This window comes from Apteryx mantelli, chromosome 15, assembly GCF_036417845.1.
Source record: "Apteryx mantelli isolate bAptMan1 chromosome 15, bAptMan1.hap1, whole genome shotgun sequence".
Classification (NCBI taxonomy): Eukaryota; Metazoa; Chordata; class Aves; order Apterygiformes; family Apterygidae; genus Apteryx; species Apteryx mantelli.
Window position 1 is genome coordinate 2,728,323 of NC_089992.1, and position 22,568 is coordinate 2,750,890.

The following is a 22,568-nucleotide window of genomic DNA, read 5'->3' on the forward strand; positions in this document are numbered from 1 at the left end:
CAGGGTTTAGCGCATGTGGCAATTCAGGCCTGGTCATCAAAGCTAATACTAAGTCACGAAAAAAAAAAAAAAAAGACCTGGGATGTTTATTCGCCTCCAGCTAAAGGAGGAGCGCTGGCGCGGCCCCGCTGCCCCGGGGCGCTGCAGCCCGGCCCCAGCTCCGCAGCCGGCGGCATCGCCCGCGGGGTTGCAATAACCGAGCCGCTGCGCCGCTTCCCACCAAAGAAACGGCAGCTCGGGCAAGGCGGCAGCCCGTTCACGCGGCCCCGCGTCGCAGCGCCGGACACCGGCTAACCCCGCTCCCACCCCAGGAGCTGCAAAGGCCATTAAAAGCCAGCAGTCGGCCGCTCCGGGAGAGGTCAGCCAAGACAGGCATTTCCATGCAAAATGTTTTTGTACTTACAAGAAGAGCCAAGCAGAAAGCCAGCAGTTCGCCGCCTTCGAAGCCTCAACCCCAGCGCCGGCGGCTCCTCGCACCGCGTCCCCCCCCCAGCCCTCCCCGAGCCCCCGGGGCACGCGTCCTGCAGATTATCCGCCCGTTTTCCGAGGAAAGCGACCGCGGGGAAGAGGCTCCCGTGGGGGGGGGGGGAACTTTGCAACGGGGGCTGCACGGGCGGGCGAGCGAAAGCCAAGAGCCGAAGTGCCGGGGGTCCCGGCGGGGACGCGTGTCGGCGCGGCTGCCTCGCCGCTCGCCGGCACCCCAAAGCGCTCGGGGAGGACAAGGCGGCGAGGCTGCCTCGCCAGCGAACCCAGCGCGCGGCTCCAGCGACGCGCGGCGCTTCAAAGCCCGCGGCAGCGCCGCCAGCAGCACTAAAGGGACCTACTTTTCGGCTGCTCAACAGCAAAGCAAAATCCGCACAAATAAGCAGTGTTCCAGCGAGGCAGGTTTAACCATCAGCGGCTCTGCGGGACCGGGGATGTTTTTTCTGAAGCCTTTTTTTTTTTTTTTCCTCCCCCTTTCCAGTTTGTCTTGGGGTATTTTTTTTTTTTCCCTTTCTCGCTAAAACACGTCTCCAGCTCGCGCGCCGCACGCCCCTTCCAGATTTGAGCATCCTCCAGAGGTAAAATGCTGAGTTAGGTCCTGGCCTCCAGGAAAGGAGGTGCCTTTGATGAATACCAAATCTACAGACTTCAATCGGATCGGCGAGCGCCACAGATTTAATAAGTTATTTCCGTGGAAAACCTTAGTAACTCAGTTATGAATCAAGCCTATAAACACCTCTCACTCATCAAAGTGCCACAAAAAAATCTATTACTGTAACTCTGAATACTAGCCTCTCTCTACAGGTTCCTATAAGGAGCCAAAATTCCTCCTTCAAAACATTCACCATTTTCAAAGGTCATAAATACACTATGTCCAGTATTCAGCAAGTCCATTTAAAAAGCAAAACACACGCACAGAGAAAAAGTGAAGTTCAAACAAAGACGCACCATCAGATATGCACTGTTTAAAAGACACAACCGGAGTTACATCAAAAGAGCTTTTACTACCTAGAAAGCCATATCCAACTCCTAATAGGGTGCAAGAATGCAATGTTTTGGCTACAAAGATTAAACTAATTTACTTTTAAGTAACTTGCTTACTTCCTGATGTTTCTTTTTTTAAGTGTGATGCTTAGGTGCTTGGAGAAGTGAGGGATGTGATTATTCTGTGATTCAAGGCCAAACATCATAACTACTCAATGAACCACAGACAAAAACATATTTTATCTGGGTGTTGTACTCACTCCAAGAACTTCTCTGCTGAAAACATCCCGGCTAACTGCTAAAAGCCATCCCGGTTCCAGGTAAAGGGAGGAGGAGAAAGGGCAACTGTCTCTCCTTTTCTGCAAAAACGTACAGTGAGACTCAGTGTATTGCCTAAAAGGAAATGGCAGCCCCCAAATACTGCTCAGCTTATTACCTTGCAGGTAAGTAATTTCTGCAGAAGGACAACATCTTCCTGAGGCTTTTTGTTTCTGTCCATCTCCGGAGCTCGCAGGCAGCAGCGCTGCAGCACTCGCACACAGCTTGCTTTCAGGTCTCCTTTGGGAACTAGGTGCAGGATGCCCCAGTCTGCAAAGCGTCCGGCTTTGCAAAGCATCCAGCATTACACAGCAACGTTTACTTCACTACGTCCTACCCGGCTCCACCGCTGCAAACGCCGTTTGCGCCCGGGGAGCTGCGCGCACGTGCACCAGTGCAGAAGCATCGCCCGCAAAGGAGCCGTAACCCCTGCACGAGGCACTGGGCCAAGTATCGATAAGACACCAACCTTCTTCCAACAGGGCTGCAACACGCAGCCCGTGTTACTCTGGGCAAGCGAGTCCAGCTCTCTGCCAGCCAGGTTTGCTTTATTTTTTTTATTTTTATTTCCTTCTTCTGGAATAGGGGCAGATGTGACTGTCCGCATTTTTCAAGTGCTCCGAGACCTGTGTTGGAGCAGGTTAAAGCAGTAGCAGCAGCCGTTATAGCGATGGAACAGAAAGATGCTCTTGCATGTTAAGTAAGGGCAGTAAAGGACGGGGATTAGGGCGATTTCAACTCCATTCGCCGCTGCGCAGCGGGAGCCCCGTTTCACCCCGGGCAAGTGGCTCCCTGGCTCCCCGTATGAGGAAACCAGCAATAAAAGGGAATCCTTCCCCGTTTCATCAGCGGGGATGAACAACCTCCCCGAAAGCGCAGCTGCCTCAGCTGAAGGTGCTCCTCAGGGCAGGCCGGTGTCTGCTGCCCACCTGCGAAGCCGGGGACGCCGCCAGCACACAGCGGGGCTCCCGGCCCCCCGCCACCAAGGCCAAGGGGTGCGAGAACACGTCGCAAAACCTCTCTATCGCTCACCAGCCAGGGACGTGTCTCCGTTTCCCAGCCCAGAAGATACCTTCGACCTTGGCTGGTGACGTTCCCTTGCCGCACAGGAGCTGGCAAGGCTGAGAACAAGCTTTATTTTCCAGCTCAGGAGACCTTCGGAGCAAAGAGTCGTTCCATCACACACAAGCACCTTTTCCCATCTACAGCAAATTCCCCAGCGGTCCCTTACCCTTCCTGAAATTAATTGTGCCTCCCCAAGTCACCAACCTGGCTCAACTCCGAATTAATTTCAAGGCCCACCGGCTTGTATTTCAGGCTCATAACCCAGTAGGATATTTTTATGAACAGGTGTCGCTCGCCTTAGAAACCCTTCTACAGCTGCAGATCCACTGCCGAAATCTCACCCTCGCTCCGGAGGCCCCCGCACCGCAGGGTCTCCTCTCCTACCTCCGCAAACGGGAGCTGGGGTGCAGCCACCAACACAAAAGCCCCGATCATCACTACGGCGTGATCCTCTGCACGCTTGGCATCATCTGCAAGCTCTAGGTCGTCTGCAAGCTCTAGGTCGTCTGCAAGCTCTAGGTCATCTGCAAGCCTGGCACCACCTGCAAGCCTGGCATCGGCAAACTCCTGCAGAGCCCAGTCCCAAGGTTAATCTTTTTGGTGGTCCGATATGAGCTGCGTGGCAGTGTATTAACGTAGTGACAACCGTGCACAGGAAACGTCTCCTGCAGCCTTCATCTAGGGTGCTTTTTCCTCACTTGCTACATCATACCAGTCAAGGCTATATTTGCCAAGCGTGCATGCTCTCGGCAACGTCTTCTGCTGCACATTAACGCAGGCAGAGTGCTCTATGCTGCATCGCGTTCCTTATTGATGAAGCACCAGCACGAACAGTCTTTGAACACAACTAGAAGCCCACCAGGCTGCCAAATCAATAGCACTCTGCTTTTCCATTGCTCAAAAGAAAAAATTGTTTTAATTCCAAGACGTGTTACCTGAGCTACCCACTGGGGCCAGGCCAAACCTAAACCCCAACTGCACCCCTCGGGTAAAGCTACAGGCTCCGCCGTACTTAACGCCAACACAGAAACGCTTTCGACACTTGCTGCAGAGTAAAACACACACCTGCGTTTCCCTGAAAGGGGCAAGTCCAGAAAGACGGCGGATGCCCCTCGCAGAATTTCCCTAACTTTCCTTCCGGGGATTAATTCAGCGATTCACCCGGCAGTTTGCAAAGCCAGCTCTGATGTCGGCTCCGCACAGGGCTCGAAGTCTCGCGTTCACAAAAGCACAGCGAAGGTGCGCTGTGGTTTGGAGGCTCTTTTCGCAGCGGTCGGGAGCGATATTGCGCAGTCATGCTCCGCGATCCGGAGTCGAACGTTCAGGGCCCTATACGGGCCACGTGGGGAAAACCTTCCCAAGGAGCAACAAATTCCTCTCTAAAGCAAATTGGAAAATAGATGCGCTTTATTTCCCGTTGGCAAACTCAAGCTATGGAGGAAAAATGTTTAATATAAAAACATCTGACAAAGCACCTCCAGGATGTATTTTTTTGCATCAAAGAAGTAGCTCTTGGCAATGGCTACGCTGCTCCGACAAGAAAACGCTTTGGCCAAACCCTGATTGTTATAGACTGCTCGGAGTAAGACACGCCAGCTAACTTAAAGCTAAATAGGAAAGAAAAGGGAAACCAAAACCATTACTGGCCCAAATAAACATCTGTCTGTGATTAAACTGGATGCACAAATACGCTCTGCTCCTTCCTTAAAACAAATTTTTGTTTTCTTTAAAAGGACGAGCAGGGGGGGAAGAAAAAAAGGAAGGGAAGGTCCCGTAAGCCGCTGCGCCAGCCCGGGCTGCGGAGGGCAGCGCGCGGGCGCCAGCCGGGGCCGGCAGCCGGCTCGGGGGCTGCCGGGGCGCCGGCATCGCGGAGCTGCACCCGCACCGAGCCGCCCACCCCCGTTAGGGGAAAAACAGCAGGTTTTCTCTTAACAGGTAATTTCACAATCTCTCCCCGAATCTGGAAAGGGGAATGTTTGCCCAGTTTCCACACATATCCGCCTTACATATTTATAGGCTTTTTTTTTTTTTTTTCCTATTCCTAACACAGAAGATCTTCATAAATTTCCTTGTTAGCATAAATCTTTGCAGTCTGTTATTTCTGGGGGGAGAGGAAGAGAGACGTTCACTTTCTCCGTGCAGTGGGTTTGAAAATATGCTTCCTTAAGTTCATCCTAAATACTGCTGGAAGCAGAAAAAAAAAAAAAAAAAAAAAAAGAAAAAATCCAGCCCTTGCTCTGCAACCGTGGCATTGCTTCAGCCCGGCTGAGTCACGGCTCGGACGTCCGGGCGTCCTCCCTCCTCGTCCCTCCCCAGCGCGGGACGTCCCGGGTCCCACCGCCACCGCGAGCAGCAGCTCCGGCTCCCCGGGCTCCGGAAAACCCAATTCGCATTAATTCGCTGGCCCGCTCAGCCTCTCTGCTCCTCTTCCTTCTGCTAGCTCAGAGTTAGCCTGCGCTCTCTTCGGAGAGAATAATGCGGAATAAATCATCTGGCAGCCCTCGTGTCTGCACGTGAGCCCTCCGTTTTTCCAGATTTCGTCACAGCTGCTGGGAGCAGACTCCCGCTTGCGCCCTGACTTTGGCTGCATCCTTTCCGCAGACCATTTCCCACCGCTCCGACGCTGCAAGAGGAACTTTTCAGCGCTGCAGCAAACCGCCGCGGCACGACTCCTCGTCTCAGGGCAGCCTCCTAACTCCGCACGAGCTCGTCACGTCTGCCGGGCTGAAACTCTTCGAGAGGTCTAGCACGCGGGAAGGGAATTCACGCCAAAATCCCCAGCGATGCTTCCGGAAAACCGCGAGCAGCGCCTGCGGGGCCCCCTGCAAAGCCCCTTACCGCTGCTGCAAAACCCCCTGGGCAGCCGAGTCCGGAGGGAGACCCGCTCCAGACCTGCCCCGGCCACCGGGGGCAGTGGGATTCGGCGTCGAGTCCCGCAGCGTCACCACCGTTTGCGCCCCGGGCCGCGGTCAGGGAGCTTCATCCCGTGCAGCCCGCGGGAGAAGCCACCGCCGCCGCGAACGCCCCCGCTCGTATTCCCTTATCCCTACAAACGTGCCGCCACCGAGGCACAGGCTTGAGTGCTCGTCCCGGTGCTGCCGGGGTTTGCCCTTGGGCCGGTACTTGCCCCCGCTCCCAGGGGGACCACGCTCGTCGCTCCCTGCACATCACTTCAAGGCTGTCCCTCCTTTCCACCCCGGCTCATCCCGCGGAGCGCGGCCCGGCTCGCAGCGGGACGCACGGCAGCCAGCAGCGACCCGACGGGAGGGAGAAGATGCAGCCGCTCGTCACCTTTCCCTAGGTCTAAGCGTGCTGCCGCGTGAACCAAGCAGCTAGAAACTCTGGGATCAAGCACGTGTCCGTGCCTTTTCCCAGCAACCCCGAGCTGTCCCAGCTATTGGGTTTTCCTGAGAAATCAAGAGCATCTCCCACCAGATCACGTCCGCTCCCGCAGCCCGCTTTCTACGGGAACGTTACAGCTGGACACAAGGTTGTCCTTGGAGAAAAGGCTCCATCTCACCACCAAAGCGTTTTGAACCTCCAATGAGAAGAGTTTGGGGCATCACCTACCGGCCTCGTTCATCACACGGGAGCTAGCGCTTGCACGACTGTTAACTTGCACCACGCACTAGCTAAAGTCTGTTTGTGAGCTCTTGAGGGAACCTTTGCCGCAAAGAAGAAGGGACGTTTGCTTGTAGGTGCACGCTTCCCAGCTAGCACGAAGTGCTGTTACTCATTTGTTATTTTTATAGTGAGCTTTTTAATTCATTCAAGACTTTTTCATATTTTAAGAGCAATGTTACAGGCATGAAAAGGTCTACTTCAAAAAGAGGGTTTTTTTTTTATTATTTTTATACATATGACAGAGATAATCTTTTGACTTCATGAGAAAACTTCCTGTTTAGAAGTTCATCACGTAAACGAGTAACAGTAAAAGAATGGTTCTCTTTGTTATCCAAAACTGAATTTTCTGGTTTTAGTAGGAAAAGCCTTTTTGATGATCAAAGCTGAAGCAATAAATAGCAGTGGCTTGATGCTAGATCCAAAACGTACTTATTTTTGGAACGGGAGTTAAATGCACATTTAGTTCCTTCGGTACGCACACAAGGAAAGGCAGGGAAGACCACGTGCTTTATGTATCGTTTAGCCAGGCCTATGCTTCACGCAGACCTATTAAAAAGCTGAAACGGAGAATAAACAAACTAAAATGCGGCAGATAGACTATATTCTAAGGCTGGGCTTTTTTCTCCTCTTTTAAACTTTCCAGTGATGACAAGTATGGGTTAACTTCAGTGAAGCTCTTATCCTCTTTCCGCAATCATGAGCACTGGGGAAAAATAAATCACGCAGCCCCAGACTCTTATTAAAAGTTACACCATTTGAAACGACACAGGGGGAGAGGAGGTATCCGATTTCAGCACAATCTCGGTCACATGTTATCATTACATTGTTCAAGTAAAAGTTAAAATCTCTCCTCTACTCCAGCAAATCCAGCAGATGTCCTATAAAGAACTCAGCTGTGATAGAAGCTAAACCATTACATCCTTAGGAGCCCGGGTTTTAAAACTCTGCTGCTATAATTAATGGCTATTATCAGGTTACAATAAAAGCCACGGGCATGGGGAGCATTGCAGACACGTATCCAGCACGAGGAATGTTTGTCAGGAATTGCAAACACATATTTATTACCGCACGGCTCCGGCTGATCCAGCTCCGCGCTATCAATTGTTCCCCTGCTCCGGCCGCTTGGCAGCACAACAAAAGCAGCGGCGCGGGGCACGCCGGAGCGGAGCGGAGCAGAGCGGAGCGGCGCGGGACGCCGCGGCAAAGCCTTAAGGGGGAACGGCGGGGAGAAGCTCCCGGAGGGAAACGCTCCCCGGGAGCGGGGCGGTGCAGTGCTTAACCGCCCCCGAAAACGCTGCGCGGTTTGGGTCTGCTCGAACGCCCTGCGGAAGTCGCAGGTCTGACGAAAGCGGGAACGCGCTCCCGGATGCCGGAGCACGCACCGCGGTGCTGCAAGGTGGCCGCCGGCGCAAGCGCGCCGGGACGCTGTCGGGATGCACGGCGAGACCGAGGACACAACGCCACTGCGGCGGCCGAAACGCCTCCATCCGCCTTGCACAAGAAGGGGCCCGGCAGCCTCCCGCGCCGCCGGGCTTCTCCCAGCGCGGCCGCGCCGTTAACAGCATCTCATCAGAGCGCGCGGGGCGCTGAAGCCTCGGTTGGAACAAGCAGCTCGAATAGCTGCTCTTTTTTCTCCTAGCTACACCGAGAATATAAATACGGACGAGCGCGGCGACCCCGCTTTCCCGTCGGCTCCCGCGCCAGCCCGCGGTGAAGGCGTGAGCCTCGGCCAACCTGAGAAGTCTCCGGGCGCGACGTTTGGCGAGTTGGTGGCCTCCGTTTCAGTGTAAGACAACGTGGAATCGGATAGATCTGCGGAGAACAAAGAGCAGAAGGCAGGCGGTGAGTCCCGAGCCCCGGCGGCTCTCCCGCCGCGCTCCGCCTGCCCCCGGCGTCCGCAACGGAACGCGAGCTGGCAGCCGGGCCAGAAAGCACCGGTTCACTTCCCACCTCTGACATGCAAATGAAAAGTTTCAATCGCTTCGACCACAGAAATAACTGCAGCTAAGTTGATCAAACAAGTAGGAACTTGGTGCTTACTGGATAAGGTTACATTAAGCCTCTAAACAATTCATAGTTACTATACTTAATTATCACCATTAAAATTCTTGAAGCTGTTTATTCTTGCTTCCTTCCTTCCTTCCTCTTTGCTGAAGCGAAGGAAACTTTGTTTTAACAAGTTAAAGAGTCTTTGTTATTCTCTCTTGCTTACACCCCTCTAATTAAGCGCTCAACTGTTTGCTCACAGATTAACTATTATTTTTCCAATCAAACAAGCCAATGAAGCAAATTTCAGTCCCTGGCTGTTGTCTTAATAAAATCATGTGTCACTCGCTATCTTCTCTCCCTGCAGCACAAGCAGTTTCTAAAGGGAATTAGCTTGGAAGGGGGAGAGCAGGGAGGGATGCCTGTTGGGTTTTTTTTTTTCCACTTCTAACAAAAAAAGAAAGAAAAAAAAACACAACCGGCAAATTTATTTTCCAAGACACTGGAAAACAGCCCTGTGCCACAGCCCGCCGCTCCGGAGGCGTGCCCTGGCGCTGCTGCCGGCCGGCCGGCACGGCTGCTTGGCCAACGCGGCGGCGCGTCTCGCCTCCCGCCGCCCCGGGCGCTGGGAAATTAAAGCAGCCCTCCTTGCTCGCTAGCGAGTTTGCAAATCAGGACCGCTGACCGAGGGATAAATCGGGGCATTGCACACTCGTGATGGGGGCAAAAGCTGCTCCGCTTCTACCAAGAACCACGTGGGCGGCATCGGATCCCGTCCTTCCCAGGGGCTTTTCTTCCCATTCCCTTGGGTAAGAAGTGGCCACCAAGAAAGGAAGTGTCCAGTGAAGGCAGCTTAAACCTTTCTCTGGGAAAATACACACTTGGGAAGAGGTCCCACATTGCACTTGGCCCGTTTCTCCAGCAGGCTACATTTGATGCCTACCCTGCCTATCCAAGCTGCCCTCCACATTTTCTTTCTAGCTGCAATAATTCACAAGGAAGAGTGAAACGCCATTCAAAAATTATACAGCACTGAGTTTGAAAGAGTTCAGGTTTCATCTTAATAAATGCAATGAGAGCAATGGCTGGATCTTCTGCGGCGCTGCACAGCCAGGCATCGCCAAGCGCCGTATGGAAACGGCACCCGGGAGCCGCGGCTCCCCCCTTCCCGCCTGTCATCCAGCAGATTACACACGCAGACAAAACATTACGTCCTCATAACCTTTCATTACGCCTTCATTAAAAATAGCGCTTCATATTATTTTGGAAAATATGCATGTGTCTACATGGTAATTTGGTATGATACACTGACATTCATTTGCTTCTTAAAACTTGTCAGCTGATGCTTGCTCAGGAATAACGAGCAGCCATAAAATCCCTACTTGTTGGCTTTTGCCTAACACGCCACGTAGAAACATCTTCAGCATAACCAAAGCCATGACCGCGCCATGAAAGCAAGCTACGGTGAGATCAAAAGAGAGAAAACACATACCCAGTGGCTTTTGCTCGTCATTAGGAGACAGCCGAGAATAAGGAGGCGGTGGAGACTCTGGAAAAGACAAAGCTTTGTATTAGTGCTGTATCAGGTTTATAAGGCAAAACCCTCACGCTTTCTCCTTCAGGTGAAGAACCCTTCCAAGGTTACAGACCCCACGTTTGCACAACAAAGAAAACCCACTTGCAAATAACTCTAGACCAAGACTTTTTCAAATCTTTGAAGATTTGGCGTTCGGCCGCAGCCCTCCAAAGGAGGGCCTGGCTACTGTAAACGGTACGTACCTCCCCTACAGAAAAACACGTGCCCTGTAAAGCACCCCCGCTTCGGCAAAATTATATCCCGCTCATGAACAGTTCTGCCTTCGGCGCCTGCTTCCACGCTGAAGACTGTCAAACGCATGCGGGAACCCAGCAAGAACTCCCTGAACACGGTGCAAAGGCGCAGGGGGGCTCAAAGACACCCCTTCCCCGGGCCACAAAGCCAACGCTTTGGCCACGCTGGCTTCAGCCAACGAGCCCACGGAAGCAGCCGCGAGCCGTCCCGGCAGCCGCGCGGGTACCAGGGATGCTCAGCGGCAACGGGCTCCTCCAAGCCCGGCGCCCTCCTGCACCGCTTCCCGGCCACGACTCGCTCTGATCTCAGCTCAGCAAAGCTCCTAAGCACACGCTTGGCTTTAAGCAGAAGCATATTAGCAGTCATGTGCTTAAAGCTAAGCACGTCCTTAAAAGTGCTCTGCTGAATCAGGACACCTAAACGGCTCTCGCTGTGCTTATGAGAGTAAAGGGCATGCAAAAAGCTCAGGGCTGCTGAAGAAGGGCCTCCATCGCCTTCTCGGACAGGTCAGAGGGTGTTTTTTTCCCTAAATTATTACAATGATTTTCTTTCAGAGTTATAACTTGCTAAAATTGAGAGTTAAATGCGACTGGCTGGGTTGGATCATGGCACCGGCATTCAGGAGATGCTCCCCTGACTTCAGTGGGAAGTTGTACTTAAAGTTCAGGGCTGTAATATTGACTCCAGATTACTGAGACTACCATGTGCTCTTCAATTTCCCACACCGACCTGAAAACAAGTTATTTAATATAACAACTGCAGCTCAGTTTGGGTTATTCTATTAAAAATGACCTTAGCATTCTCTGCGTGATGGTTTTGGTATGGCCTGCAGTTATTTATTGCTTCTGAGCAAGGAAAGGTTCCTCATCTCCAAACATGCATCAGAAATCCCAGCAGAGCAAGGGACCAGCGCCCCGGTGCCCTGCTCCCGCGCACGCAGCATCGCAGGCGGGACGGTTTTCTCACAGGGACTTAAGAGCCTCAAAGGAAAAAACAAAACGCTGCCAGTGCCCTAGACTGCATCTCGTGGCCTGCTGCTCCCGCGCCCGCGTCAGACCTGCTGGCACAGAGGACTCCGTCGAAGCACAGCCGCATTTTCACACCACGCTGCTAAGCCAAAGCAAATTTGGTGACAAATGCACGTGCGTGTGGCTACGCGCACACGTGCCCCAAGCCTGGAGGGACCCTGCAGGAAGCCAGAGAGCCACACGGGCATCGAGGCCAGCCCCGGCTCTCCCTGCTCTCCTTCCCCGCCGCCGGAGGAGCCGGAGCGGGTGCCGCCCTGGCACCAACCCGCCAGCAAAACGCCAAAGGGCCACCCTGATAAAAGCCCTGCTCCCACGCTTGACCTGCTCCCTACCCAGGATTTTAAGCCGTGCACCGCTGGAAAAATCTATCACTGCAGGAAAGCAACCTGAAAACTTTCACAGATGTAGCTGTTCCTAAAATAAATTCACATCTACTTTAATTTTAAAGAAAAAGCTACTCCGAGCATGCAGGAATTGAAAGCAGGGCACTGGTGCTGCACGCAGAATACAGAAGTTTCTTTCAAGTAACTGATGCAAAGCTGGGCGGGATTTCAGATTGCAAAACAAATAAAATCAAAGCTCTTGCCAAGAAGGGGATCATTAACATGATTTTTGATATTCTCCAGGATTTTCAGTTGATTAAAGCAAAAAAACAAAAAAGGAAAGGAAAGAAAAACCCCAGAAGCACACGAGCTCCAGCTCCTTCCACTTCCAAAAAAGTCTCGAATTTCCCCTCGGAGAGGGTTCCCCCCCCTGCCGCCTCCCCCGCGGGGTCCCCGCGCCGGGGGCAGCCGCGCTGCGGGCCGCGGCGCTGCGCGGGGCTCCGCGGGGTCCCTGCGGCTTTAAGAGCGGCCGCGGTAATTGCCCGGCTCCCCAGCCGCTCCGATAAACAGCGAGCCAGGCTGGCGCCAGCAGTATGCAAACTGCATATTAGCACCGCTTCTGCACCTAAATAGCAAGGGGGACCTCCGCAGGAAAACAAAAACAACAAAAAAAAGGAAAAGGGCAAAAAAAAAATGCGGGGCGGGGGGTTAAACGCAACCGGAGTCATCCCAGCTCGGGGGTAACACCGCGCCGGGGCTGGGTCCAAGCCCCTTTCTTTTGCCCCCGCGTTTTTCCCGCGGGGGCAGCGCCGGGAGGGGGGAGCAGCCCCTGGACGGCGCCGGGCCAAGCGGGGGGGGGCGGGGGGGGGCGCGACGGGGGGGGTCCCGCGGCTCCGGGCCTGGCTGCTGCTGCTCCGCCGAGCCACGCCGCGGGGCAGCGGCTCTGAGAACCGCCCCGCTCATTGCACTGATGGCTGCAAGGGCTGAGCCGGGGCAGAGCACCAGGAGAGGCCCACAAGGAGGGCAGCGCCAAGCGAGGGGAGCAGGCCCTGCCCCGCCGCCGCCCCCTCGGGCCGAGCAGCCGCGACCCCCGGGGCTCCTGCCTCGCTCCTCTAAAAAAACTCCACGCAACCCCGCAGCTCCCGGACGGGCCCGACGCCCCAAAGCCCCGACGTGGGGGCGCGGGTGCTGCACCCCCCCCCCCTCCCAGCGCCCCGGGGGTGCGGGCTCAGCCCGCGGGGCCGTCGGGGGGCGGCGGCGCTCCTTACCTGGCCCACAGAGCCTGCTGAAGTGGTAGGGGTTGCAGCAGACCGTGGGGCCGTCGGCGACGCCGAAGCTCTGGCACTCGCAGAGGGGCTTGAGCTCGGCGGGGTGCTGCAGGTCGGGCCAGCGGAAGAGCTTGCCCAGGAGCAGGTGCGGCGGCGCGGCCTGGCCCCCCAGGCGCACCTCGGTGCGGGCCACGAGCACGCAGCCGCTGGGCATGCCGCCGCGGGACTCCACCGCCTCCAGCAGGCTGTCGAGCGAGCGCTCCTTGAGCCGCTTCAGCAGCGAGTAGGTGACCGACTTGAGCTCCTGCTCCAGCAGCAGCAGCCGCGACCGCGCCTCGCGGCCGCGCCGCTCCGGGGAGCCGCCGTCGGGGCCGCGGGCGGAGGCGCCGTCGGGCGCGGCGGCGCCTCCGCCCGGCTCGCGCTCCTTGAAGAGGCAGCAGGTCACCGCCCGGCAGTCGCTCTCCTGCGCCCACCAGGGGCCCGCGCCGTCGGGCGGGGCGCGGAGCCGCTCCGCCATGGGGTCTCCGCGGCGCGGCCCGCCGGGCGCCCCGGCGCACAGCTCCTCCGCCTCCCGCAGCAGGCTGCGCGTTACGGCGCGCAGCTCCGCCGAGGGGTTTTTCTCCGGGGTCTTGCAGCAGCTGCCGGGGGCTCCGCGGTCGTGGCTGCTCCGGGCGCTCCCATCTCCGCCTTCCCTGTCCGCGATGACACGGCTTCTCCAAAGTCGCCGCACAAGACCTGAGCGTTTGGACCTGAACATACGATACGCGGGCAGCTCTGTAACGTCGGCGTGGGTCTTTCGCCTTCTCTCCCGCGGGCCTCCTCCTTCTTCGGCCGGCTCAACCCCGTCCGCTTTTATTTCATGGCAGCTCCGTCGCCGTCGCGAGCTCCCCGGCGGCCCGAGCGCACGAAGCGGCGGCTCCCTGCAGCGCCGTGCCCAAGCCCTGCGCAGCGGCTCGCCGACGGCCCGCGGCAGCACTGCAACATGAGGGAGGCGGCGGCGGCGAGGCAGCGCGCGGCGGGCATAGACGGCGCCGCGGGGGCTGCGCCGACACCCGCGGCGGCGCGGGGCGCTCCCGGCGCGGCGCTGGGGCTCAGGCGCGCCGCGCCCCCGCCCTACATCGACCGCGGGCGCTCAGGGGCAGCCGCTGCCGCTCCGCCGGGGCGCAGGAAGGAGAACCCACGCGGAAAACAGCGCACGAACACGGAGGGGGCGGCGGGGGCGCGCGGGGGTGGGGGGGGATCCCAAGCCCGGGCCAGCCCGCGAAAACCCCCCGGCTCTTCCTCGCAAAACGCCCCGCTCGGCTGGGCTCCTTTGCAACTGAAACATAAAAGGTAGGTGACCAAATCCGCAAGCGCTGCCTGGATCAGTGAACTTGCATCGGGTCCCAGGCTCGGAGTTATTTCCCTTAAGGAGGAGGAAAAAAAAAAAGAAAAAAAAAAGCAGAAGAATGAAGAAGAAAAAAAAAAAGCAGGTTTCAACACATGAATGGAAATTGTAAATATCCCAGAAGGAGCTGCTGGAAATCCTTAATTCAACAGAGACAGATCCGATCGGCGGCGGCGGGGGCTGCGCTGCTGCGCTGCGCCGCGCTGCTGTGGCCGCGCTGCTCCCTCGCGGCGCCCGCGCGCCCTCGCTGGCTTTTGTGTCGCTCGGGCGCGCACGCAGGGCCCCCCGGCGCGCGGCGGCGCGATTGGCTGCCGCCCATCATGTGCCAGTCTAGACACTTTGGCGGCCCCGCGCCGCGCCGATTGTTGCGCAAACAAGGGCTCAAGTTTCCGAACTCTTAAAGGGACACGCGCCCCCCCCCCCCCTCCTCCTCCTCCTCCCCCCCCCCGAGGGCGCGCTCCGCCGCGCCAGCCCGCCCCGCCGGGACCCCCCCCTCCTCTTCCCCAAAAGACGCGCGGCGGGGCAGCGGGACACCCCCCTTCCCCAGCCCCGGGGGGCCGTTAAAACGGGGGTGCCCCCTCTCCCCGGTGTCACCCCCCCCCGCCCCGAACGGCGTCACTGCTCATTTTTATTTATTTTTATTTTTATTTTTGGGGGGATGGGGGGCTCATTTCTGCTGCCCCCCCCACCTCCACCCCCCACGCAGGACGCCTCCGGGTTTGGAGGCTCCTCTCCGCCCGCCCGGGAGGGCGCATCCCCTCCCTCCCCCCCCCCCCACCCCGCTTCCCCCGGGGATGCCGCTCGCTGCCGTCGGCCGGCCGCCTGCGCGCCGCCCCGCCGAGCCCCGCGCGCGCCGGGGGAAACTGGGTCAGGGCGGCGCGGGCGCGGGCGCGGGCGCGGGCGCGGGCGCGGCGCGGCGCGGGTTAACGCCGCTCCCCCGCTGGAGCCGCCGCGGCGCGGACACACCCCCGCGATGTATCAACTTGTCCCGGGTGGCAAAAGTTCAGGCCCGGCGAGCCCCGATTGGCCCGCGCGCCGCGTGACGCGCGGCCCCGCCGCCGCCCATTGGCCCGCCCGGCGCCGCGGCCCCGCCCCCTCCCTCCGCACCGCGGCGTGTCCGTGAATGAAAGACGCTCCGCGGGCGCCGCGCGCTCCCCGACGGCGCGGCGCGGCGCGGGGCCCCGGGCGGCGGCAGGCGGCGGCAGGCGGCCCGGGGGCGGCGGGGCCCGGCCGCGGCCCCGCGGGGGGGGGGGGGGAGGCGCGGTGCGATGCGGTGCCGGCCGGGCGGCGGCGCCGCGGCGCGACGGCCGCTAGAGGGGGGCGCGGGCGGCCCCGTGGGGGCGGCCCCGGCGCGGCGGCTCGCCGAGGTGTTCCGCCCCGCGGCAGCGGCATCTGCCGCCAGGAGCTGCGTGCGCGAAACCTTCTCTTCCTCTATTGCAGGGCTACCAGGGCACCCCCCCCACACAAAAAAAAGCAAAAAAAAAAAAAAGCAAGAAATGGCTATTGCTCTCGCTAAAACCCCGAAGCTGCAATTCAGGCAACGCCTCCCGGGCGATCTTTTCCCCGTCTGGTGAGTTCCCACAGGGAGCAGATTTCTCCGTGAAGCTGCAGCGTTGTCAGCGCTCACCGCCCTGAGGTTTTCAGCGCTAGCAGCGAACACGCGTAAACGCTCTGAAGAAGAAGCTGCCACAGACACGTCGAGTTTCTCGGCGGGTGCCAACGTGAGCGATGCTCTCGGCGCAACTCCGACAGCGCCACTCGGATGCTCTTCAAGGTTGCTCTTGTGCAACACCAGAACATGCAAAACTTTGGGCCAAAAATTTTACTAGGGTGCAGCAAGTAACTGGCTGAGTCACTTCTCTGTCTTTTTTTAACTGCTCATCTCCCCTTTCTCTGTTCATTCTCAAACTCAAGTGCTTAATATAAATCACTGGAAATCTACCGATAAGAGCAGAACAGAACAGAGAAGAACTTTGTCTGGAGGATCAGCCTTAGAATCAACTGGAAATTTTTATTAATATGTAAAAATCAAATCTTTGCAATTTATTTCCCGGAGATGACCAGCTAGAAAAAGACAATAAAAATGATATTTCAGCCAACAAATTTTAGACAATCTGAATATTCATGACTTTTTTCTCTTGTCTTTTTTTCAGCAGCTCCTGCCATACATTTATGCATTATTTCTACATTTCCCCTAAACCCTTTTGCCACATTTGAACCCACAGCTGCCTTAATATACCTAAGAACATGTTTTTAAACAGACTTTAAGTTAGTACAGTTTTTATGGCAAAGCTTAATGTGGCATTTTTCACTTTGATTTCAGAGATTCCAAAAGATTTAATGTAAAACCAGTATGTGCGTGTCACAGAGGCTTGCAGCAGCGTAATTACATTTTTATATAAATAGGTCCTTTGTCTTTGGAATTACTTCTGCCCTTACTGAGCAGGACAGGGTAGGACAGGCTGCAAAACTCCTTTTTTCCTGGCCCTTCTTTGGGTAGCTTTTAGGAAATGTGCAGTTTGTTCTGGGAAGTAGAGAGGGGCAAGCCTGGGCCTCGGAAATGTGATTTTGTTATAGCCCTGTTTTGTGTGCTGGGTATGGTTTGCCACTGCTTTTATTTATTTATCTAATATATTTTTTTGGAGGTATTCCATTGGTGGCAGATGGCCTGGATGAGCCTGGCTTTGCCGTTTTCCTCTCATTTTTATGTTACAGGATTAGGTAAGACTGCGTCAGGACCGGTCTGTATTATTGCAGCCCGTCGGTGGCAGCTCCTGCTCGGGCTCCGGGCGCCCCCGCCGGCCCCCGCGCTCCAGGCACGGCACAGCTTCCCCAGGGGAGCTGGCACCGTCCCACCCCCGCGGCACCTACCCGCACCACGGCCGCGGCTGGCTCAAGAGGACGAGCCCTGCAAGTAACTTCCCCGATCGATAGAAGATAAAAAATGCTGTCTTGCGTTTCTGCTCGCTGTTAACATCCAAGGCTACAAGCGCATGATTTCTCAAACAGCATCCTGTAGTTTCCACCTTAGGCGCACAGTGTGTGTGGAAAGAACAAACAGAAGTAGAGCAAAGAATACGGGAAAATCCCTATGAGGTGTTTTCTGGGTGTACAGAGGGACAGTTACGGGTATTAGCAGCAAAATGAGTTTACTTTCCGCTTGGAAACTCCAGCATTGAATGTTGCTGCCACAGCAACTGCCCGTGAAACCAGAGCATCCTCCCTAGCGCCGTGCACGCAGGGTCCTCGTGTGCATGGATGTCGGGGCCTGTACTCTTACCAACACCCGGAACCGCTTTACCTTCGCCGGGTTTTCTAACCGATGTGGCGGAGGATTAACTGCCCTGCGTAACGCTCCTCTCCTCTGATCTGCTACAACCCTATGCAGAAACCAAAACAGATGATCTTATTTGGCTACTGACTCACTTTGCATGGAAATGATGTCACATGATGACCACGCTGAAGCTCAGTGCTCTCGCCAATCTGCAGAATAACATTTTACACCTATATCATGTTTTATAGCTATTCGCAAAAGTTAGCCAACATCCAGCTGAGGCAGGAAAATGCTATTAACCTTTTCTCACATTAGGGAACAAAGAGAAGATAAATGACATGGAAAGGTTGCAAAAAGATTCAGCTTCAGATCTGGAAGCAGAACTCAGGATTTCCTGGATCTCAGACCCAGCCAGGATCCCTGCCCATCCCTGAGCTGCTCCTGAAAGATTCCCACGTTTGTTTTAAATCCACATTGATCGACCTATCAAATATGACCCAAAGATTTACCTCCCTAAACGCAGCTGACGCTTTTCTTTCTGATATCTTATTGGAAATAAGATCCAAATTCTAATGTCACAGATGTGCAATTACTGACATTTAAGTATATATAAATCTTAACCATAGCGCTATTTGGGCTAAGGATAGGTAGTTTCAGCAAGCAGCGTAGTCCTGTTGTCCCGCGCTATATAAGCACGGCGCCTGCAACACGGCACAGAGAACAAGGGAGCCTTCAGCGGCCCGGCGGCGGCCCGCCATCGTGGCGAGCGCAGGTATGCCGTAGAAAAGTCCGGATTTGACTAAGAGTGCCATCCATTTCGGGTTTTTTTGCAACAAGAGTACACTGTTTCATGCTCTAACATGGGGCAAGAAAAACAGAGAACTCAATTGTACTTGTCATAATGCACGTATAATTTATAATAATGTTGGTTATTAAAGGATTTTTAGTAATTAACAGCTATGTGCTCTTTCGCTGCCTTCCTCCCCCTTTTTTTTTTTGCCTGCCATAATAGCAAGCATTCCTGCAGGATGCTCTGAGCACAGTCTATAGTCTTGGCACGGGAGCTGCCGAGGAGCTTTTGAAAGCCTGCCAGCGTTATCCGACATCGATCTCCCAGGTACTATATAAAGCCAAATCCTCCCGGGCTCCGGAGGACGGCGGCTGGCCGCAAGGGCACCGGAGCAAACCCGTTCCCAAAGCCAAAATGCAGCCGGGGCCGGGGCGAAGCGGGGAGCGAGGGCCCGGCCCTGCGAGCGTTCCCACGCCAGCACAGTCGGAGGCACCACCGGGGCCCCGACCTGCAGGCAAGGACCTGCACCATGGTTTTTCAATAAGAAAACATAATCTCATAATTTTCCAGCTTTTTTATCTGTAGTGTTTTAAAACGTTTCCAGCCAAAGATGCAGAAGTTAAAAACCCCAAATAATAATTATGATTTAAATACGTATTTTTTTTAAGCAGCTCGGTTCTTGGATTATTTTAGCGCCTTGCAGAGGGAGCTGAGGCTGGGGGCGGCCGCAGCGGGGCAGCGAGGCTGGGGCACGGCGGGGCCCCGGCCGCCGAAATCCCGAGCGAACCGCTGCGCCGGGGCGCGCGCCTCTGCCGCGGCTAAAATGCCTCGTAAAACCGGGCTGGTTTTACTGGCAGCTGAGGCTGAACGCAACCGGGGGGGGAAAAAAGGTCCCTCTCCGCATGTTCTGGTGACAGCGCTGCGATTTTCCAGTTCAAACTGACATTTTTTCATGTTATTCCTGTAAATGTTGTCTTCCGTGCGGTAGCGTGCTGCGATAGGACTTTGGACCGTCTTCGAGATGGAAAAAGCGAAAATCAGAGCAAGGCATTTTGATAAATCCAGACTAAAGACGTTCGAGGGAATTTTCCTTCACGGGGAATTTCACAGCCGCTGGCTCCCAGACCTCGGGATCCTGAAATCCTCCGCTCTCCCGCCGCCACCTCCGCGCGTGCCCCGGCCCCGGCCCCGGCGGGCGGCAGCGACGGCAAAGCCCATCGCGGCCGGAGTTTCGGCTGCCCCTCGCCGCCGCTGCTCGGCGCGTCCGCGAAGGTGCCTTGGCGCTGCTCCGCGCAGGGAGCCCGGCCCCCGGATTTGCTCCCTCCGCGCCTTCTCCAGCCGGCAATAAATGCAAGCCAAAGCCCGGGTTCGGCCTCTTGCAGGACGCTGCTGCCGGCCCCCCCGGCGGCTCCCCCCAGCTCGCCGCCCGCACCGGGGGCGCTGAGCGCAGACGTCCCGGGGCCGCCTGGAACGAAACCCGCTTCCAAATTGCACGGGAGATCGAGGACCGGCGGGGGGGGCGGGGGGGGGGGGAGAACAAAATCAGGCAGGGATTAGCCCACCAGCGCCTTTCGCCGGACCCGAAATTAACGCTAATGGTTAATGGCAAGGCCGCTTGCCGGCTCCTCGAGGCCCTTCCCACGAGGATCTTCGGTGGGTGGGGACAAGCTGACTCACAGTTTCCAGGGCTGCAGCAACATTTCAACACGGAGCGCTCCAGCCTTGGGGACGGATGGCAAAGAGCGCATTCCCAGCAGGCTGCTTGGGAGCCTTTCGGACAACTTGGGGTTTTTTTTTTTTTTTTTGTGTCAGAAAATGCCGGTTTGGCAAAATCAAAACTTTTTCGTAGCAACCTGCCAGTTTCCACCAAGTGCTGTTCAGAAAAGCTTCTAGGTTTCTACCTGAAACCGCAGGGGCGACGTTATCGCCCCCCAGGCCCTCGCCGGCGGGCCGCAGCATCCGCCTGCAACGCGCCAGCCCCCGGCGAGGTCCCTGGCTCGGAGCGGGGACGCGAGCCTGCGCCCTGCGTCCCTGGAGAAGCCCCTGCGCTGCTGGGGATTGCAGGGCCAGTTCCTAAATCTCTCTGCGTGGAGCCGGGCCAATCCGCGTAAATAATTTAGCAGTTATCCAGGCAGAAGGAGTCTGAGCCCAGAGAGGAGAGCACCCATCGAGGATATGGGAAATCACATTCGGTTCCCTGGTTGCAGTCAGCAAGATCAGGGATTTAGCCCACATACCAGGCAAGTGGCGGGAGTACAGGATTATGCCCTGCATTGCTTGCTTTCATTTTTTTTAGGACAACAAGCTCGAGACATCCCAGTTGAGTCCCGGTGCAATCCAAGGAAAGCACAAGCATCTCAAGTTTTGCAGGCCAGAAAGACTGGGTTCACCCAGAGCTAACGCCAGGCTTCCCATCAGCGAAAGGCGGGTTTCTTTCCCCTGAGCAAAGGCTGTACTCCCATCTCTCCTCCTTGCTCTTGCTTTACTACGCCTACTCTTCCTTGGTTTTTCCTCCCTCTCTCTTTTTTCTTTTTTTTTTTTCCACCAGGAAGAACATTTCTTTGTGTTGCGAAAACCCTCAGTGCTGTTCAGCGCGTATCTGCGGGCAGAAGAAGAAAAGCAAGAGCGACTGCAGCCTGCCGACAGCACGGGGCTGCGACCACGGCTCGGGGCCTGGCTTGCCCTTCCCTCGCGCAGCTCGGAGCGCGACGCTCCCGCAGCGCAGCCAAGAGGAGCTTTCCCAGCCCCGCTGCCTTGCGGTGGCATTTCACAACTCAGCCGGAGAGGAATATTCACCCACTTTCTCCTTTCGAACAATACAAAACGGCCAGAAATGCATCCTCATGATGTAGTTGCGCTATGATATATTCCGGGCAGTGTGAACTGAAAAAATACCTTTTGGGGACTCTCTCCAAAGGTCCACCTTACGCACAGGCGGAACCTGGCTCGACTGCAAAGACGATGGCTTCACAGCCGGCCTCAAGTCTTTTGCTTCCACCTTCGGGAAGGGCAAAGGACCCTGGAGCAGAAAGAGCTGCAGAGCACAGCTTCCCCCTGCACCAGCTCCGCGAAGAAGGGAGAACAGCAGCAAACGTCACGGCCGTGAACACAGACCCCTTTTACAGCTTCAAAACCATTCGCATCTAGTGTTCCCTGTATGCTAATTCGAAATTCTTCCGACGAGAGAACAAGCTGAAGGGAGCCCTTGGCCCTTCTGTCGGTCATAGGACACACAGTGAAACACGAAAAACAAGCAGGATCTTATCCTGCCTTTTCCAGTGGTGCTGAACAGCCGGGCTGAGAAGCCACTTCTCTCCGGGCAGGCGCAAGCAGCCGGCCTCATAAAATGCAGCGTAAGCTCACCAAAGCAGAGCTTTCCACACGCTGAAAAGGACAGATTGCTCCACGAAGCATGCCGAGGACGCCCCTTTGCCACTGACGTTACGCGGGAGATGATCAGCAAGAGACACCTGAGCATCACCGGTCCTCAGCCGTGCCGGCTTCTGCAGGACATGTGCACATCTCTGAGTTTTAGGCGTTGGGCAGGTCCAGCTGGACAGGCACAAACCAACCGGGGAAAGGGGAGAAGCTGCCTGACATGACCTGAAGCCAAGCCAAACTTTTTCTGAGTTTCAACAGATTTTTGTATCAATGACTTTTATGCATCCTCCAGAAGCCAGTACCTCTCCTGATAGCAGGCAGGACCGGGAATGTGAATGCTGCTATCTCCCAAGTGAGCCCATCCTCTGGCTGGCTGGGCAGATTCACAGAATTGGGTAAATTCCAATTTATTGGCCAAGATTGCAATTCCAGCTGCCTAACCAAACCAATCTATCAAAACCTCTACAACTTCTCTGCTACCACCTCCTTATGCTCTTCTTCTTGATCACGTGAAAGCACCATTAATTTACCTTCACTGTATTTGTTCTTATAACACTCTAGGGAGGCAGTGAATTACTATTAACTTCCCTTTTTTATTCATCTAGAGGGCTTGTAGCAGGAAGGACCCACAGAGGCACGCCGGTACCCAGCTCCCACGGAGTCCCATGGGAGGCAGAGATCTAATTACCTCTGCTCATCCCGGGAAGAGAGATTTGCCCGAGGTAACAGCCAGAGTCGGTGCCCATAAGGGAACAGAGCTCATGCGAAAGTCCAGAACGGAAAAACTTCTCCAGCTAAGGAGAAGTGTGCTGGGACGTGGTGGCTC

The 22,568-nt window shown here is 56.0% G+C and overlaps 1 protein-coding gene across 1 annotated transcript in view; it reads right to left on the reverse strand.

Annotated features, from left to right (window-relative positions):
- SMAD6 (SMAD family member 6) overlaps positions 1–13,963 on the reverse strand; it is a 43,859-nt gene extending 29,896 nt beyond the window's left edge. Inside the window, exons 1-3 of the mRNA XM_067305596.1 lie at positions 12,911–13,963; positions 9,953–10,009; positions 8,209–8,286 (exon numbers count right to left, since the gene is read on the reverse strand). Coding sequence (XP_067161697.1) covers positions 8,209–8,286; positions 9,953–10,009; positions 12,911–13,667 — 892 coding nt within the window. The 5' untranslated portion in view covers positions 13,668–13,963. The remainder of the gene's footprint in view (positions 1–8,208; positions 8,287–9,952; positions 10,010–12,910) is intronic.
- Positions 13,964–22,568: the final 8,605 nt, after the last annotated feature.